The sequence below is a fragment of the Muntiacus reevesi genome, chromosome 9 (genome assembly GCF_963930625.1).
Source record: "Muntiacus reevesi chromosome 9, mMunRee1.1, whole genome shotgun sequence".
Classification (NCBI taxonomy): Eukaryota; Metazoa; Chordata; class Mammalia; order Artiodactyla; family Cervidae; genus Muntiacus; species Muntiacus reevesi.
In genome coordinates, this window is record NC_089257.1 from 48,824,158 (window position 1) to 48,844,588 (window position 20,431).

The 20,431-nt window shown below is 43.7% G+C and overlaps 1 protein-coding gene across 2 annotated transcripts in view; it reads right to left on the reverse strand.

Moving 5' to 3' along the window:
- NRIP3 (nuclear receptor interacting protein 3) overlaps positions 1 to 11,618 on the reverse strand; it is a 29,442-nt gene extending 17,824 nt beyond the window's left edge. The window contains exons 1-2 of one of the 2 annotated variants that reach the window (XM_065944389.1): positions 11,444 to 11,618; positions 10,825 to 10,985 (exon numbers count right to left, since the gene is read on the reverse strand). In XM_065944389.1, the coding sequence (XP_065800461.1) occupies positions 10,825 to 10,985; positions 11,444 to 11,489 (207 nt within the window). In that variant the 5' untranslated portion in view covers positions 11,490 to 11,618. Of the gene's footprint in view, positions 1 to 10,824; positions 11,057 to 11,443 lie in introns of those variants that run through there. The other variant, XM_065944390.1, reaches the window with a different exon arrangement.
- Positions 11,619 to 20,431: the final 8,813 nt, after the last annotated feature.

The following is a 20,431-nucleotide window of genomic DNA, read 5'->3' on the forward strand; positions in this document are numbered from 1 at the left end:
CTTCATCAGTAATAAAAGAGGTGTGAGCTCCAAAGTCCTGTTCCATTTTAATGTTCTGGATTACTTCCTTTCCACTAACCTGGTAAAATGGCACCATTACTCACCCGCCCATTTTGATTCTTTTGATTCTCTTCTTTTCCTAACTTTCCATCCCACGTATATCCCAAGTTGGTCCCCAACTTATAACGGTTCAACTTCTGATTTTTCAACTTTGTGATGGTGCCAAAGTAATATATATTCAGTAAAAACCACACTTTGAATCCTGATCTTTTCCCAGGCTAGTGATATGCAGCACCACACTCTCTCATGACACTGGTCAGAGGCAGCAAGCTGAAGCTCCCAGTTAGCCTCATGAACACAAAGGCAAACAACTGATAGACTTATAACTCTTTTGAACCCATTCAACCATTCTCTTTTTTCACTTTCTATGTGATATTCAATAAATTACATGAGATATTTGGCACTTTATTATAAAATAGGCTTTGTGTTAGATGATTTTGTCCAATTGCAGGGTAATGTGTTCTGAGCATGTTTAAGGTAGGCTAGGCTAAAATATGATGTTCAATAGGCTAGGTGTATTAAATGAATTTTTGACTTAACAATATTCTCATCTTACGATGTGTTTACAATGATGTAACCCCATCATAGGTTGAGAATGATCTGTACTGTTGCTGCTTCCTCTGAAATTTATCTAGTATCGATCTACTTCTCCTCATCTTTACTACCTCCAATCTAATCCAAGCCACTGTCATCTCTTATCTGTGCTACAACAGCCCCCTGGCTTGTCTTCCACCTCTTCCTTCAGTCTTCAAATCATTCTCTACACAGCAACCAGAGTGAACTTTTACAAATATAAGTGAGATAATATATTTCCTTACTTAAAGCCCTTCAATGACTTTCCATTGTTCTTCAAACAAAATTCAAACTTCTTACCATGGTCTATAGGGCTCAGCACCATATGGTCCTTGTCTATCTCTCCAACCTCCACATACATACCATTATTGTTGTTTGGTCACTAAGGCATGTCCGACTCTTCGCGACCCCATGAACTGCAGCATGCCAAGCTTCCCTGTCTGTCCTTCACTATCTCCCACAGTTTGCTCAAACTCATGTCCACTGAGTCAGTGATGCCATCCAACATCTCATCCTCTGTTGCTCCCTTCTTTTCCTGCCCTCAATCTTTCCCAGCATCAGGGTCTTTTCCAATGAGTCAGCTCTTCACATCAGGTGGCCAAAGTATTGGAGCTTCGGCTTTAGCATCAGTCCTTTCAATGAATATTCAGAGTTGATTTCCTTTAAGATGGACTGGTTTGATTTCCTGGCTGTCCAAGGGACTCTCAAAGTCTTCTCCAGCACTACAGTTCAAAAGCATAAATTCTTCAGTGCTCAGCCTTCTTATGGTCCAACTTTCACATCCATACATGACTAGTGGAAAAACCATAGCTTTGACAGGACAGACCTGTGTTGTCAAAGTGATGTCTCTGCTTTTTAATACATTGTCTAGGTTTGTCATAGCTATTCTTCTAAGGAGCAAGTGTCTTTTAATTTCATGGCTGCAGTCACCATCTGCACTGATTTTGGAGCCCAAGAAAATGAAATCCAACAGTTTCCACATTTTCCCTGAAATCTGACCGTTTCCACAGTTCCCCCATCTATTTGCTGTGAAGTGATAGGATGGATGCCATGATCTTTGTTTTTTGAATGCTGAATTTTAAGCCAACTTCTTCACTCTCTTCTTTCCCCTTTATCAAGAGGCTCTTTAGTTCCTCTTCACTTTCTGCCATTAGAGTGGTATCATCTGCATATCTGAGATTGCTGATACTTCTCCTGGCAATCTTGATTTCAGCTTGTGATTCATCCAGCTGGGCATTTCGCATGATATACTCTGCATGTAAGTTAAACAAGCAGGGTGACAATATACAGCCTTGATTTACTCCCTTCCCAATTTGGAACCAGGTTGTAGTTCCATGTCCAGTTCTAACTGTTGCTTCTTGTTCTGCATACAGGTTTCTCAGGAGCCAGGTAAGGTGGTCTGGTATTCCCATTTCATTAAGAATATTCCACAGTTTGTTGTGATCCACACAGTCAAAGGCTTTAACATAGTCAATGAAGCAGAAGTATATATTTTTTAATTCTCTTGCTTTTTCTATGATCCAACATATGTTGATCTCTGGTTCCTCTGTCTTTTCTAAATCAAGCTTGTACTTCTGGACGTCCTCAGTTCATATACTGCTAAAGCCTATCTTGAAGGATCTTGAGCATAATCTTGCTAGTGTGTGAGATGAGTGCAATTGTGTGGTAATTTGAACATTCTTTGCCATTGCCTTTCTTTGGGATTGGAATGAAAACTGACCTTTTCCAGTTCTGTGGCCACTGCTGAGTTTTTCAAATTTGCTGGCATAATGAGTGCAGCACTTTAACAGCAATGTCTTTTAGGATTTGAAATAACTCAGTCGGAATTCCATCACCTCCACTAGCTTTGTTCATAGTACTGCTTCCTAAGGCCCAGTTGACTTCACACTCCAGAACGTCTGGCTCTAGGTGAGTGACCACACCATTGTGGTTATCTGGGTCATCAGGAGCTTTTTTGTACAGTTCTTTTGTGTATTCTTGCCAACTTTTCATACATTCTATATACACACTCAAAAACTCTTTTCCATTCTAATGCCTTTGCACCTGCCATTCCCTCTGTCTGAAATGTCCTCCTCCTAATAATTCAAATAGTTAGCTTGCTCTCATCATTCAAGTCTCAGCTCAAACATTACTTTCTCAAAAACATCTTCCCTGACGATACTATTAAAAGGAGGTACTCCACCTCTTACTAACATAGCCCACTATTTCTTTTATAGTAACCGTAAGTTCAGAATTATTTTGCTTATTTAGTTGTTTCTTATTTCACTCCCCCCACTAGAGTATTAATTTCACAAGGGCAAGGGCCTTGATTGTGTTGATCACAGCTATATCTCCAGGTCTTGATATAATACTGGGTGAATAAATCTCTATACTTCACTTTTTCAAAAAACTTTTCTTGATCAACATCATCTAGTTCTTACTTTCAGAATTAATACTGAATGAACAAATCTATACTTCACTTTTCCAGAAAGCTTTCTTTTTTTTTTTTTTTTTTTTTTTCTTTTTTATTTTTATTTTTTTTAGTTGGAGGCTAATTACTTCACAACATTGCAGTGGGTTTTGTCATACATTGACATGAATCAGCCATGGAGTTACACGTACTCTCCATCCCGATCCCCCCTCCCACCTCCCTCTCCACCCGACTCCTCTGGGTCTTCCCAGCCCACCAGGCCGGAGCACTTGTCTCGTGCATCTCACCTGGGCTGGTGATCTGTTTTACCATAGACAATATACATGCTGTTCTCTCGAAACATCCCACCCTCACCTTCTCCCACAGAGTTCACAAGTCTGTTCTGTACTTCTGTGTCTCTTCTTCTGCCCTGCATATAGGGTTATCATTACCATCTTTCTAAATTCCATATATATGTGTTAGTATGCTGTAATGGTCTTTATCTTTCTGGCTTACTTCACTCTGTATAATGGGCTCCAGTTTCATCCATCTCATTAGAACTGATTCAAATGAATTCTTTTTAATGGCTGAGTAATATTCCATGGTGTATATGTACCACAGCTTCCTTATCCATTCATCTGCTGATGGACATCTAGGTTGCTTCCATGTCTTGGCTATAATAAAGAGTGCTGTGATGAACATTGGGGGTGCACGTGTCTCTTTCAGATCTGGATTCCTCAGTGTGTATGCCTAGAAGTGGTATTGCTGGGTCATATGGCAGTTCTATTTCCAGTTTTTTAAGAAATCTCCACACTGTTTTCCATAGCGGCTGTACTAGTTTGCATTCCCACCAACAGTGTAAGAGGGTTCCCTTTTCTCCACACCCTCTCCAGCATTTATTGCTTGTAGACTTTTGGATAGCAGCCATCCTGACTGGTGTGTAATGGTACCTCATTGTGGTTTTGATTTGTGTTTCTCTGATAAAGAGTGATGTTGAGCATCTTTTCATGTGTTTGTTAGCCATCTGTATGTCTTCTTTAAAGAAATGTCTGTTTAGTTCTTTGGCCCATTTTTCGATTGGGTCATTTATTTCAGAAAGCTTTCTTGATCAACATCATCTAGTTCTTTCTTTCAGAATCCCTTCAATACTCATACATTACGTAGTTTGTACTACTTGCATTCCCACTCCTTGAGTGCGGCTTTGTAAATTTGTTTAATTGGTTTATTTTTATGTCTATTGAAATATTGCTTTCCAAGGGCTATCTTCTACTTTCCAGATATCCTTCAAGATACACAGCACTAGTCAGACAGATGCTGCAGGTACTATGGTGGCCTTTTGGACATAGCTATCAAGTCATCTTCCTGACGTGGATCCTGTTTTATGTTTTAGTTCAACAAGGCAACTACTAACCTAAGTAGAACCAGTTTCTCTGCTATTCCTGCTAATGTGACTGCTAAACCTTAACCAGCAGTTAGGCATCTAAATCCTAAGCAGGCAAGCTCAAACGTGAGGTCTTTATCACCACCAGAAGCTTCTGAAGGAAATGAGCCTTGTGGGCAGTGTTGTATGCTAGGTAGCACAGCTGAGGTTAAATATTAAATATTTCTTCTAACCAGCCTGTAGAGTGGGAAGAAAAGTGAGGTGAGAGGAAGCAGGCTATACTGCAGGATACCAAGGGATCATGATTTAAACAAGAACTTCTAAGGTCACCTTCTTAATCACTTATCTATGCTGTACAGAATCAGCATAGGTAATCTGAATTACTGAAAACTGAATCTATACAGAATCAGTCTAATAGATTTCTGTGGTCCATAGGATGGACCAGACTGGAAAATGGAAGAAATTACAGAAATCTGACTTCTTTGTAGTATCTACTCTCAAAGGAGAAACCCAAGGTTTCTAGCTAGCAATAGAACACTTAGAAATAGCAGTCAGCAAATATGGCCCACAAGTCAAATCAGCCTGTTGCACACTTTTGTAAATAAAGTTTTATTAGAACACAATCAACCCCATTTGTTTACTGTCTATGGCTGCTTCTGCATTATAACAACACAGTTGAGTAGCTGAGACAGAGACTGGCCTGCAAACCCAAAAACAATTACTATATGGTCCTTTACAGAAAAAGTTTGCCAACTCTTGACTTAGAGTATTGTTTAAAATATATATGCTTTGGAGTCAGACAAAGCTGGGTTCAAGCTAGTAAGTACCCTGCAGAGCTTTTGTGAGGATGAAATGAGATGGTCCATATGAAGCATTTGTTGTGTCAGGTATAGAGTAAGCATGCAAATGTTAATAATTATATGTATGTGTATATACGTATTTTAAACCCTCATGTTCAACTTAAAATTGAAGCTGATCACTTTTTTTTCTCTTAAAAGGGCATGAAATCATTTTACTCCATTTTCATCCTCATATATAGTTTGTAGACAGATATGGACTCCTGACTTGACTCTCACTTCAAGCCCAATACACATGTTTTCTATCTGGTCTTGGAAATCTAAAGGAGCACTAATTTCTGTGCTTTCTCTTTATTGACAAGCTGAATATACAACATGTGACCCTTTCTACACCATAGAAACACAGATTATCCTTGGGATTACAGCTGCTCAAAATCACATGGGACTCTACCTAAGGCAGTCTATCACATTGCCCCAGGCCTTCTGTGTTCTGTCTCTTTACTTTTGCTTTATGACCCAATAATCATGCTTTTTCAAAAAGAACAGCCTTATTCCTGAGATGGTGGTTTCTCAGTTACCCATGGTGGGCTGCATTATTGTAGGAAAGGATTTATACAGGGGCAGGGAATTCAACCAGATAACCTATAAAGTTCTTATTCTGAGGTTCTATAGGGCATGCTCTGGAAGCAGCTTCCTCTCTATATACTATCACAGTTGACTCTCCAGGGGATAATGAAACTCTAATCAGATGTTGTTCTCCATCACTATTGTCACACCAGGCCAGAGTAGTCACTGCTTCCACTGAACTTCTCTAGCGCTGATGGACTATAATATCTTGATAGCACATAAGCTTCCTGGTGGTATTATTCATCTTCTCATGGAACTATCTATTCAACACCTACACTTGAATAATTAATACACGTTCCAAACTTAACTTGTTCAATAATCAAATTCCTGATTCTTATTTCCTATCCTTAACCTGCACCTCTTAGCCATTTCAGTGTATGACAAACTTTATTCTTCCAATGACTAGATCAAAAACATTAGCGTCATTCTTAACTACTCTTTCTTTCAGATCTTTAGTCCAACTCTCAACCAAACTTGTCAGTTCTGTCTTCAAAAGAACCCAGAATCTGGTCTTTTCTTGTCCCCTTCACTGCTAGCACACTGCTCTGAGGCACCATCATCTTTACCTAGATTACTATCTAAATGTTAACTAACCAGCTTCCTAACCAGTCTGCCTGCTTACATGCTTGCCCCCTACAGCCTAATTCACACAGTAATCTGCTTTGTGAAATGTCACGTCATCTCACCCTTCTGCAAAAAGTTTTCCACCAGTTTCCCTTATCAGATTAAATATCTGTACAATGACCTATAGGGCCCTAAGTATTTTGGCCTCCCACTCTGATAGGAGATGTTGTCTCCTATCACTTCCTGTTGCTCATTTTGCTCTGGCCACAATGGCCTTCTTATAATTCTTCAATCACATCAAACACAATGATGTTCAGGGCTTTGCACTGGCTGTTCCTTCTGCCTGTAACATTTTTCCCCAAGATATTTTGCTCTCTCATTTCCTTCAATATCTGCTATAGTGTCATCTTACCAGAGATGTCTTCCTTGATCACCCTAGATAAAACAGTAAGGCTCTACTTCATCCTACCTGGCCATTACACTCTCTATTCCCTTATCCTGGTTTATTTTCTCCATAGTACTGATCACAACCTGGTATAATATATATTTACTTGATTTATTTTCTACCTTCTTGCCCACAAGAATGCAAGTTCTGTGAGGGCAGGAAACCCATTTTGGTTCACTTATATCTTCAATACCTAAATCATGCCTGACATGTAATAAGTGTTCAATAAATATTTGGGGAATAAATAAAAAAATTGGTCCTATCCTTCCCCCAATCTATAAACTTCTCGTATAGGTAAACTTTGCTGTTTTCTTCTCTGTGGTCCTAGCACTGTGTCCTGAACACAGCTAGTGTTCAAATAATGTTTGCTATAATTAGGATTTGATCGTGGCTCTGGAAATCTTCAGTTTGCACCAGATCCTGATTTATACTGGTATTTCATGCTCCTCTTCTAAAATTCCAAAGTCCTCTGGTCCAAAATCTACAGCATTATGGATGTCTTGTGGCATTATGAAAAACTATAGTGTAACACGCAAGGCTGCCCTCATTGATAAGAGATTCTATCAGGAGGATCAGATACTCAGAGTATTCCTTGTTGCTGTTGTATCTGACTCTTTTTTGACCCCATGGACTGCAGCCCACCAGGCTCCTCTGTCCATGTGATTTCCCAAGCAAGAATACTGGAGTGGGCTGCAATTTCCTTTTCCAGGGGATCTTCCCAATCAAGGATCAAACCTGCATCTCCTGCATTAGCAGACAGGTTCTTTACCACAGAGCCACCAGGTAAACCCGTACTCAGAGTACAGGGCTGGTCATTCACGGTCGGTTGGCTTTGCTTTATTTCCTTCCCCAGCCTTTTAATTTTAGTGAGTTTTCCTAAGGCATTTGGCTATAAGCAGAAGCAACATAGATAGGAAAGCAAAACTCTCTTTTTATAGCTGAATAAGTAAGGCTATACCCTGATGGTCAGTACTATTATCATATAGGAAAGACAGCATATTATACTATGATATGACTATGTTTAAAAGCTGTAAAGTCTTCACCTCAATGAGAAGAATATTTATTAATCTGGTAGCTAAAAAAAAAAAAAAGAAGAAATTAGAATACACAAAGCTCCAAGAGTGATTTTTTCCTAGCTTCATCAACTTGACTAATAATAACAAGTGAAATAAAATATTACTCACTTATATCTCTGATTTTAGTTCTTAATCTAATACACACACACACAAACACATGCACACACAAACTGCACAAGATGAAAGGACAAACAAAATAAGAGAGCCACACATAAGAAATAAGATTAATTTCCACAGTAGACTTTGTAGCAGCCAACTATACACAAACAGGAATAGGGCAAAGGCACTTCCCTGGGGCCAAGAGAACAAGACCACATTGGATTGTCTATGAATGCTCTTTGCCAATCCAAAAAAAAACAAAAAAGTTGGCAGGCTGGATTCAAATAGTGAATATTATAGAAACAGCATGGTAAAAGGTAGATAATTCAGAATACTCAACAATATAATTCTAATATAGGTCACCAGTATGAAGAAAACAACCTACAATCTTCTCACTAGCACAAACCCCAAAGTCAATGAGAACTAATTCATCCTTTCCCTCCTATCTTCCTCTGTTGCTGCCCCTTCCTTTTCTTGTCCCATTCTACTGAGTTTGTACTATAGACTTATATCATCAATTCTGGGCTTCAGTAGTGGCTCAGGTGGTAAAGAATCTGCCTGCTTTATACTATGGGACTTACCTAATCAATTTTGGTATCCTCTAAATTTCACTTCGGTGACAGAACATTGAGTCAACACTGGTCTATACTACCAGCTATATCCATAAAGACAAGTGACACAGTACTTCTAAGGTTATTTCTAAGATTATTCGGAGGTTACAGCATAAGTTCCAAGAAAGCTTAAGCATGCTACTTCACTCCAGTACTCAGAGCTCTCAAGGGCTATGTCAGTCTGCCTTGGCCTCTGTGACTGGTTTTAACTCTTCTGTGCAATCACTTGCATACTCCAGGTGTGAGAAGAGTGAGAGAGTACTAGTTCCCTGGCAGTGGAGGGCAGCCAGGGAGAAAACCTGTGACCCATGGGTTAGGGTCTCACAGTAAACTGCAGTGTGTCACATCCATGGCAATAACCTGCTTTGAGGATGCTTCTTCCTTCTGGCCTGCTGCCTGTTCCATGTTAGCAGCTCCTGTGTGGCTCAACTGAGACAGACTGGAATCAGAAAAGCAGATGGAATTCTTCCTACGCAATATGAAGCAGTATAAAGAATGCTTGGCAGAAGAATGGAGAGGCAGTTCCTCAGGGCTAGGAAACTCCTCGACATCCCAGGACAACCAAATGTGAAACATATCCTAAATTCAGCATGAAGTGGGGAGAATTCCACACTTGACTTATTTTCCTATTACTGTTTATTGGCTCCTCAGGCTTCCAAGAACTAGGATTATTTTGGCCCGAAAGTGAGAAGATTTGTACCAGATTTGCTAAATGAATTTAGACTGCTGTAAAGTGGTGGAAGGAAGGAAGAAAGACAGTTATCTCTTTTCTGGGAATATATTTCAGTTATCCACCACTCTGAGTTAGCATGAATCAGATTACCTATCCTGTGACTTGTTCAAGTAAAACATCCTTTAAAAAACACAGCAGGATAACTGAGTAGACATCCCCTGCACATAAATAACTGAAAATAATTCTCTATCACAATGGGGGAGGGCAAATCTGATCTTGGTATCTATGTCTCGTTAGAGTTGGTAAAATTAAAAAAAGAGAGAGAGAGAGAAGTGGATTCAGCAGCTCTGCCCTCCATACCCAACATGTGGCTAGAAATGGCAGTTTTAGTGGTGCAGGCTGATACCTGCTTCCCTGACAAATTAAACATTCCAAAAGCTCAAAATTACTGGCAAAATTATACAAAGTATCCACTTCATTTAAGACATTTAAATAATGCTTCATAAACTATTGCCTAGATGAATAAAGTGAACTTCAAGAAAACAAGTTAAACTACAAGAAAATTCCAGATGAAAGTACAAGACAACATCAATTTGGTGCAGCACCACTACAGTGAATTAAGGAGGGGAGTCAGATACAGTTCTTCAAACTAGTAACCTTTATCCCCCTATAGGATCCCTCCTATAGATAGACGACAGTATGGTCTTTGAACCCAGACCTTCAGTTCTGGAGTTTCTCCTTCTTAATGCCAAGAACAACCTTGCTAGGAAAAGAAAGAAAGAACTGCGGGAGCCCCAGCACAGCACCAGCTCCACACATTAGCCCTTGATGAGAGGGAGCAGCCTGGCTTTCTCCCTCTATTCACTCTTTGGGGATGGAGCAGCGGGAGAAGAAAATAATGAAGAGAGGTTTGGGGCTCAGGAAACCTTCACGGTCACCCTTTTTCTCTCCCCGCCCCCTCCCGTTGGAAGGTCAAGGGAAGATGAGACCAAAATCAAATGGAGAAGTAGATTTTGCAGAGGGAAATGGATTCAACCAAAGCGATCTGGATATGGTGACTGCCCAGAAAGCCCCCTTCCCACTTCGTTCTCTCCTCCTCACACCCACTAGGAGTCACAAGACGGGCCAAGCAGCCTAGGAGGCAGCGGGAGCTACCCTGGCCGCGAGGCTCAAGGCCCAGGCAATCAAACTCGGCACTGCGAATAAAGGAAAGAGGAGCTGAGGGCAAGAAGGCAGGGTCTCTTCTACTCCGGAGGAGAAAGAAGAAGGGAGGAGGGTGCGCTGAAGGGAGCGCGAGCTGGAAAAGCTACTCTGGAATCCCGAGAGAGAAACTGAAGCAGGGGGGATGCTGGATGGAACTGAATCCACAACAGAGCACCAGAGACAGCGGACAGCGCTGGAGACGGAGGGGGCCGAGCCGGTGACTCAGTGAAAGCGGCGAAGGGCGGGCCCCAAGAGACCTTACAGCGCAAAGGTGACAGGCCGCCGCGCGCGGGATCCCCGAGGTGGGTGCGGCCGCGGGGGCTCACCGTGTCCTTGGACGAACCCAGCTTCTTGAGGCCGTCCAAGGGCAGCAGGTCGGCCGAGTCCTTGTGAATGAACTGCACGGCCTGCTTCATCCGGCGCTGCTGCCTCAGCGACGCCGCCTCCCGCATGTCTGTCTCCTTGCGGCCGCCCTCGGTGAGGAGCCCTGAGTAAAACATCGCTGAGGTGCCCGCGGCCCAGCGTCCCCGTCGCTCCCCGCTCTCCGGCAGCCCTCAGCCTCGAGCTCCTCCAGCGCAGCGAGAGCCGCGCGCCTGTTTTTATAGCCGAGCGTGACGTCACGCGGAGCAGTCAGCGTACGCGCGGGGGGCGGGGCCGGCACCGCGCCCCCACCCGGCGCGCGGCTCTGCCGCGTTCCCAGCAGCTGCCCACCACCGCGTTACCCGGCTGCGGGGACAGGGGGGCCGACGAGTGGCGCTAACGGGACTGACTCGGAGAGCCAAGAGTCTTCTACGTACGGCCGCTTTACCCAACCGGTCCCTCCCGTTGTAGGTGCCCAGCATCCCCTGGACCGAGATGAGGTGTGTGTGGGGTGGGGGTGGGGGCAGGCAGTTTCCGAGCGGCCTCGCCCACGCCGGCCGCCGCCACCACCTGGTTCCAGCTCACCTGTCCACGCCGTGGCCGACCCCGGGATCACCGACAGCTGGGCCATGCCCGGAGTCCCGCCGTGTGCGCCGCTGCTCGGCTTCACCAGTTCGCACCTTCGCGCTCCTCCTGGAGCCCCAGCGCTCAAATTGAGCCCGGGATCGGGAGGAACGGGCGGAGCACTCTGAAGTTGGGATAGCTCTGGTTTTCTCCAACTTCAGATCGGTCCCCACCCATCAGGCCACGTGACTGGGGAGGGGGCAGCCCCTGCGGGCCGGCCGGAGTCAGCCTTCTGGGGACTCTCCTCCTCCCAGGTACTCGCGCGTCCGAGCTGGGGGAGCAGGGCCTGGCGGCGCCTGCCAGTCAGCCTGGGGCTGAGGAGTGGCGAGGGTCCTCGCGCGACTGCACACGAGTACAAGTCCTGCACTTGCTCTTCGGAAAACCCGGCAGAAAAGCACGTTTTTCTCAGCCAACACGGTCCAGAGGGTCGTTCACCGGTCTCTCCAGCATGCCGGGGAGCAACTGGAACCCGTTTTCTTTGTGAATCTGTCATCTTTTCAAGCCTTCTAATGGAGCCTTCAGGCGTCCTGGGCCCTGGCCTCGACGCTGTGATTTAGTACAAACCGCGTTTCCAGGCTAGAAACCACCACCCCTAACCCTCTACCACCCCATTTCACGAGAGCAGGCATGAAGCAGAAAGATCTGGTCTCTGGAGAAAACCAACAAAAGAAACAGTAACATTTACTGAGCCTTTACTATGTGCCAGGCACCAGAATAAATACTTAAAATTCAGTCTCTCATTGACTCCTGGCATCAGTTTATGAGAGGGTATTATTGTGGGTACTCAGTGACTTCCGTCGTGTCTGACTCTGCGACCCCATGGAGAGTAGCACACCAGGCTCCTCTGTTCACGGGATTCTCCAGGCAAGAACACTGGAGTGGGTTGTCATGCCCTCCTCCAGGGGATTTCCCCCAACCAGGGATGGAACCCACATCTGTGTTCATTGGCAAGTGGGTTCTTAACCACTAGTACCACCTGGTCATTATCCTCATTTTACAGACAAATATCTGAGACCTAACTGGTCCCCTGAACGTGCCTTGGTTCTCTTCCAATCCATTGTTTCCTACTGCCAGAGCAATCTTTTCAAACTGCAAATGTGGTCATCTCACATCTCTGGTTAGAGCACCACAAAAGGTTTCCTATTGCTCTTAAAGACTCACATTCTTGCCCGATCTGCACCCACCTGGATCTCCACTCTGTACTTCAGCCTCATGATTTTTCTTTCCTGCAGTTCCGCGGAGGAGCTCTCTTGCCAAATGGCTTACCTTTGAATATCCTGTTCCTTCTGCATGGAATGACCCCTCCTACCTTGTGCAGTAAACAGACCCAGTTCCACTATCATATTTTCTAGGAAAGCCTTTTCTGACCTCCCAGAGAGAGTGCACTCTTGCTAATTATAAACTATGCATCTCTCCTAGATATTTCTTTTTTGGTGGTTGAGGTGGGGATGTTATTGGTTGTTTGAATATTTACCTCCTTCATTAACTATAAGCTCCAAGAAGGCCACTGAGTCCATTTTTGCTTACCTTTGAATCCCTAGCTCACAGAAGGTGCTCAATAAATACTAGTATAAGTACAGCAAACAGTTAAAGTCTTGTCCAAGTAAAGCTACTGGTAGAGCTGGGATTTTAACCAGACTGTTTGCCCCAGAACCTGTGCTGAACTTCCCAGATCCAGAAGGGCTGGGTTTGATCTCCTGTTTCTTTCCTTCAGTTCCTGCCATTAGCACTTGTCCAGAATTCACATACCGCTGCAGGGAAATAAATCCAGAAGGGCAGAAGGCTGCTTATCTGGCCTCAGGGAGGCCCAAGGGATTCCCTGTCCCTCAACATACACATTGAACACACAGTCTCCTAGAGGAGCGATGGGATTGCAGCTCACTGTCTAGCCCCCTGGCATGCTGCCAGCAGTGAACAACAATGGCTGCCCTGGTCCCTTCTGTCCTGTCTCCTGGATCCCTGCCTGGTCACTTCTCCAAGCCTGAGTCACCCAGGCAACAGTGAAAGACAGCCTGGCCTTGTCTTTCCAGGACAGGTGCCTCCGAGCTCGGTAAACCATCAGGACAGGTCCGACAATGAGGGCCCCTGGGGCTCTGGCCAGGACAGCTACTTTCCTCTGAGAGGAAGCCAGGCAGGCAGATTCCAATTCCCCATCCGCCAGCAGCTCAGCTTGGTCTTGCAGCCTTTTGTTGAGGATGTCCTGACAGAAGAAAGGGCCTCCTTTCATCGCTAGATTCCCTCCACACCCCTACCCAGAAAACCAGGAGCTGAATGTCTCCAGTTGAATAGGAATTTGTCCATATCAAGTGTTATGGGAAAGTAAAAAGGGCCTTGGCTGGAGCTGAGAATCTTTTTGTGAATGCAGAGCTCTTTGCTGTAGTGGGATTTGTATTCTGCAGTTGGATCTCTGACCACAACCATGGTTGGTCACCTCGTGTCTCAGAGATCTTCCTCAGCCAGACTTATACACCATCACTGCTGTTAAGCATGGGTCAAGGTAGAAGACCAACCCCACGCCCTGCAAATCCCCTTTGAGTTTCTGAAGACTGTGGACCTCTTGGTAGTTTATCCCATTTGACCAAGTGAGTTTGAGCAAGTCACTTCCTACCTCTAAGCCTCAGTTTCTACATCAGTAAAATGGATGCAGTAAGATTGCTTATAAAATTGGAGATTGTAAACTCTGGCAGGCTTTACCAACAGGAAAGATTATTATTAATTCTCCATTTGATAACCTCCCCTGTCCCACTAACACATCTGGGAAAAGTATAATGTGGTTGTTAAAAGCAAAGTTTCTTGAGTCTGATGCACTAGGTTTGAATCTCTGCTCTGCTACTCACTAGTGTGCAACAAGATACTTCACCACCCTCAGTTTCAGCTCCTCGTTGAGAAAATGATGCTGTTGATATATTTACTTCTGAGGGATATTATGAGGATTATATGAAATAATCATACACATAGCACACTGTGACATGTAGGAAGGGCTCAGCAGAAGGTAGCTACCATCATTACCTGAGACTGTCTCAGGATTGCCAAGCCTAAGAACGGGCTCTGACCTATGCTTCCTCCCCACACACCTGAGCATCTTGCCCCCTTCCCAAAACCAAGGCCTGCTGGGGTAGGAGCTGGCCCCCTCTCTTCCTCTCTCAGGTGCCTCTGAAATCTGACTTTATCATGTCAAGTAGCTCTGTTCTAAAATCCTCTACATCCTGCCTGGGTTGTTATAGAGAATCTGTCCTTGAAAATTATTCTCAACAAGCTAATGCTGTTTCAGTTAGGATTTTATTCATGTTCTTCTTATTATAAGTGACAGGAAACTGAGTTGAAAACTTCTTAAGCGAAAATGAAAATTTAGCTCCTAAAACTAACACAATATTGTAAATCAACTATACTTCCTTTTTTTTTTTTTAAAGGAAAACTTGTCCCTTTAATGTAAAAATGCAAGGACTACCCTGGTGGTCCAGTGATTAAGTCTCCATGCTTCCAGTGCAGGGGGCAAGGCTTTGATATCTGGTTGGGGAACTAAGATCCCACATGTCACACAAGCAAAAAAAATAAATAAAAGTAAGATTAAAATAAAATGTAGGGATTTCAGGCATGGCTAAATCCGGAGGCTCAAACATCATTGCTGTGTTTCAGCTCTGAGCTGATGCCACTGTAGGCAGGTTCTTCTAGTCTGATGGCTGTCAGCAGCTCCAGGCTTACCGTCTGTCCACCTAGAAACTCTCCTTTGGGTCTGCAGGTAACAGGGAGACCTTGGAGGATGGTCTACAGGATGAGTGCTGGGAGCGGGAGGCCAGAAAAAGAGATGAGAAGAGAAGAGGAGAAAGGAGAGACAGTCAAGGAATTTTCATCCCCCTTCCCTTCCCATCTGTGCATATTTTGCTCTGACTTTGCCCTTGGACACACCCCGGAAGTAATGGTCACTGTCTTCATGTCCCTTCACTCCCCATCCCCACCAAGGTAACTGCAGAATCCCCTTCCTCCTCTGGTGTCCTGAGTGCCACCCCAAATCCCTCTGGCAGGAAGATTCTTCAAACAGCTGTCCACGGCAGGTGTTATATGCCTACCAGTATCTCTGGCTACATGGTGCCTGCCAGTTGGCAGCCAGCCCTGAAGACTGTGTCGACTTTGGCAGGTTGCTGCAAAGACGAGCGTTATTTCTGTCTTCTTCCTTCAGGGTTATTGCCAACATCACCACAGCCTCATTAAACAGGGCTGATGGCAGCCCTGCCAGCATTTTCCAAAGTTGGCTGGGCCTTTTGGATCCATTCCTGTCAGCAACGATTTTGTTTCCTTTCCTGGGATGAGGACAGGCTGTGGCCTCAAATAAGACAGCAAAAGAGGGGAGGATGAGGTGGGGGAAAATCTCAATACCTCAAGCATCTAGTGGAAAGAGGCTTGCTTGGCGTTTTCTGCTCCTTGCTTGCTGTGGGACCTCAGCCAAGTTACTGCAGCTCTCTGAGCCTCAGTTCATCCATCTGGCCAGGCTCTGTGTGGTTTTAATAAGACAGCATGTAAAGCCCAGGGCCTGGCACAAAGTGAGCCTTCAATAAATATGAGTCCTGTTCTACTTTCCTTGCTTTGCCCAACACAAGTAGAGAACCTGGAGAAAGCGCGCCCTTCATAGGCCAAGGGAGAATTCTTCCATCTGGAAACACCTGTGAAGATGGGGCTTCCCAGGTGGCGCTAGTGGTAAAGAACCTGCCTGCCAATACAGGAGATGTAAGAGATGTGGGTTCCATCCCTGGGTTGGGAAGATCCCCTGAGGGAGGACATGGCCACCCACTCCAGTATTCTTACCTGGAGAATCCCATGGACAGAGGAGCCTGGCCAGCTACGGTCCACAGGGTCGCAAAGAGTTGGATGTGACTGAAGTGACTTAGCACGCACACACACCCTGTGAAGAGGGCGAGCTTCTCAGAATGCAGCACAACCTTGGCTTGACATGCTGTATCCAGATCTTTTTCTGTCACCCCGTCCAGGGTGAGAGGGCCTATCAGGCAGCTCAGCGCACATTGGTTACTTCTGTCTACCTCAGGAGCATGAAGGCCACCACCACCTTCCGCCTAAGTAACTAAGCATGCTGCTTGGGTGTGACAGTGACAGGCCAGTGGCCCTTGCTGGACAAGCTCTGGGTTTTGGGTCAATGGCAGCAGAGAGGCCAAGGGCTCCATGCTTGGGCGTGCAGATACCTACACACCACACACACTCACATGGCATTCACTGACCTATTTTCATGTAGCTCTGCACTGCCTGGGGAAGATAAGTCCTTGTGATTATTTTTTTTTTAAGTTTTTATTTGGAAACAATTTCAAACTTAACCAAACCTTGCAAAAATAAAAACAATACAAAGAGCACCTGTATATCCTTTAACCAGATCATTAACATTTTACTCCATTGGTTATATCCATACACATGCCCACACACATACAAACACACACTCAAGCAAAAAAATTTTTCCGAACCATTTGAGGGAAAGTTACATCCATTATGACCCTTTACCACTAAGATTTCATTACGTATTTCCTAGGAATAGGGATTTTTCTCATGTATAACACAGTACAAATACAAACCTCATACATTTTCATTGGTACAATAATTTTATTTATTAATGTTCATGTTTCAGTTTTTTCAATTGACCTAATAATGTTCTTTTTGACATACTCCTTTAGTACAGGATCCAGGCTAGAGTCAGGGGTTGAACTTGTCATGTCTCTTTAGCCTCCTTTAATCTGGAACATGTCCACAATTTTCTTGGTCTTTTATGACACTGACATTTTTGAAGAATACAGTCCTCCATCTTTTTATTAAATAACTGTTTTCTAGAGACATTAATCATATACCATACAGTGTACCACTTAAAGTGTATGATTCAATGTTTTTTAATATATTCACAGAGCTGGGAAACCATCATTACATTCAATTTTAGAACATATTCATCATCCCAAAGGAACTATATGCCTATTAGCAGTCATTCCTCATTTCCTCCCAACTTCTCCAGCCCTAGGCAACCTGTCATCTACAGGTTCTGTCTCTATGGATTTACTTATTCTGAACACTTCATATAACTACAACACAATATATGCATAACCCTTTGTGACTGACTGCTTTCACTTACCAGTTTCAAGTTTCATCTGTGCTATAGCATGCATCAGTAGTTCATTTATTTTTATGGCAAATACTGTTCCATTGTAAGGATACTATCACAGTTTCTTTAACCATTCATCAGATAATGAACATTTGAGTTGTCTCCTCATTTGGCTATCGTGACTAATGCTGCTGTGAACTTTTGTGTGCAAGTTTTTATATGGACACATGTTTTCATTTCTTGGAGTGGAATTGCTGGGTCATATGGTAATTCTGGGCTCCCCTGGTAGCTCAACTGGTAAAGAATCTGCCTGCAATGCAGGGGACCCTGGTTTGATTCCTGGGTCAGGAAGATCCCCTGGAGAAGGGATAGGCTACCCACTCCAGTATTCTTGGGCTTCCCTAGTGGCTCAGACAGTAAAGAATCTGCCTGCAATGTGGGAGACCTTGGTTCGATCCCTGGTTTAGGAAGATTCCCTGGAGAAGGGCACAGCAACCTACTCCAGTATTCTTGCCTGGAGAATTCCCGTGGACAGAGAAGCCTGGCGGGCTACAGTCCACAGGGCCGCAAACAGTTGGACATGACTGAGGGACTAAGCACAGCATAGGGTTATTCTATGTTTAATCTGTGGAGAAACTAACAGACTGTCTTCCAGAATGGCTATACCATTCTACATCCTTTCCATCAGTGTATGAGCATTCTGCTGTCTCCACACCATCACCAACACTTGTCTGTCTCTGATTATAGCCAACCTAATGGGTATTAAAAAAATGGTGTCTCATTGTGGCTTTGATTTACATTTCCCTAATGGCTAATGATGTCGAATATCTTTTTCATGTGCTTATTGGCCATTTTTCTTCTTTAGAAAAATACTTCTTCAGATAATTTTGAGTTATTTGTCTTTTAATTATTGAATTGTAAGAGCTTTTATATATTCGAGCTACAAGTCCTTCCTCAGGTAAATTATTTGCAAAATTTTCCCCGTGCTATGTTTTGCCTTCTTACTTTCTTGATTACGTCCTGTGAAACACGAACGTTTTAAATTTCCTTGATGTGCAAGTTATTTGTGTTTCAACTCCCCTCTCTTTTAAACAATAGAGTATTTCTCATTTTGTTTTTGTCCAGTTAGGGTTGTATTCCTGGCCTGAGTACTGTGTAGGTGATGTCGTGCTCCTCCAAAGCCACACATTGTCCATCTGTCTTTTAATGAAGATGCTAATTTTGATCACCTCATTAAGATATTGCTTGATTTCTGCACTGTATAATTACTACCTTTTCCCCTCTCCCATTTATGCTGTTTTGAAAGGTGAAATTCTCTCTTTTCAGGCTGTCTACACTCCATTAGCACACTTCACTTTGAGTTCTGTGCCCTCCAAGACACATGCTGCATGATAGCTCAGCCCACCTTGGCCAGGCCTATGTCCTCCACTCTCATCAGGGACTTTGTCCCACTGACCACAAGGGCTCATGCAAATTACTCAGTTCAGGTGGAATTCACACCCTGCCAAAGTAAGTGTCTTCATCGGTCTTATTTGCCTACAGCCCTGAGCACAGCCTCTTGGAAGTGAAGAAAGTCTGGACCTCTTCGCACTGAAAACATTCAACTTGAAAGGAGCAGTTCTGGGGAAAGTGTGATTCTGAGCTCAGCAAGGAGATGTATTGCCATCCCCACATATCACAGGGTGAGGGCTGGAGATAAGAAAAGATGAAGGACTGACAGGTCTCTGTGTATGGGTGCTGTTTCTGATCTGAGAGAGAGAGTCTTGGGAGATTGGAAGAGCAGATTTCTCCTTTCCAGTTCAGAAGTCTCATGTTTTCAGAAGGCCATGTGGGAGAGAACCCAAGTCTGACATTATGACCTTTCATTCCTACTTCAACCTCTAATTCTTCTGTTCCTAGAACACAGCCCACCAGAAACCTTGTAACCAGAGGATTTTCTGTTTCAGTGAAATGGGAGAAACTAGCAGATTATGAACACATTTTTAAATGTATCTTGGATTTAACTTCTCTAGTCTCAAGTAGTGGAAGATGATGATGATGATAGCCGAAATTTATTGAGTCCATACTATTTCTAGGCAGTTTTCCAAGGGTTTTCCATGTTTGAACTCTAATTCTCACAAAACCCTATCCAGTAAGGACTATTTTTATCTTTTTTTCTTTTGTTTTTAGGTTTAGTGATATAAAATTCTATTAAAAAAGAAAAAAGAATTCTGTTATTTTCTGTTGGCCAATCATGATACAATGGTATTAAAACAAATAACAGTTACATAATCACAATAGTAAAAGATGTTTATCAGTTTTCATACTCAATAGCCAGACCAAAAAAAAAAAAAAAAAAAGATACTATATAAGGAAACAGAGGCACAGAGAGGTCAAGTAATTGGTGCAAGGTCACACAGCTATGAAGTGGCAGATGTAGAGGACAAATCCAGGTACTGCAGAGGACACAATGGGAATCTTGGAAAAAATGAACATTATGAAAGATAGATTTTAGAGAACTCTTTCATTTAGATAAAGAAAATGAATGTATTCTCAGAAAAGGACATTGGGAATACTGAGAGGGGGACTATCAGGTGAATCATGCTGCTTGAGTCCCTTCAGTTCCTCATTGGAAACCCTGAGTGATGATTTACCAAGCCTCTTCTAGTTGTACTCACATCACTCAAAACTTCAGCTTTGGTGCCTGATGTGGCTGCTAAAAACTGCCTTCCTCAAACCAAGTCACCTGGTTCTAACATTGAGGTTCTGGGCACATATGCTTGCTTTGCCACCATTACCACCCTGCTGTGGATGGACAGGCACCATTTGCTGCAGCCGCACTGGCACTGTGTAACGATGACCAGTTTTTGGTCACACACAGT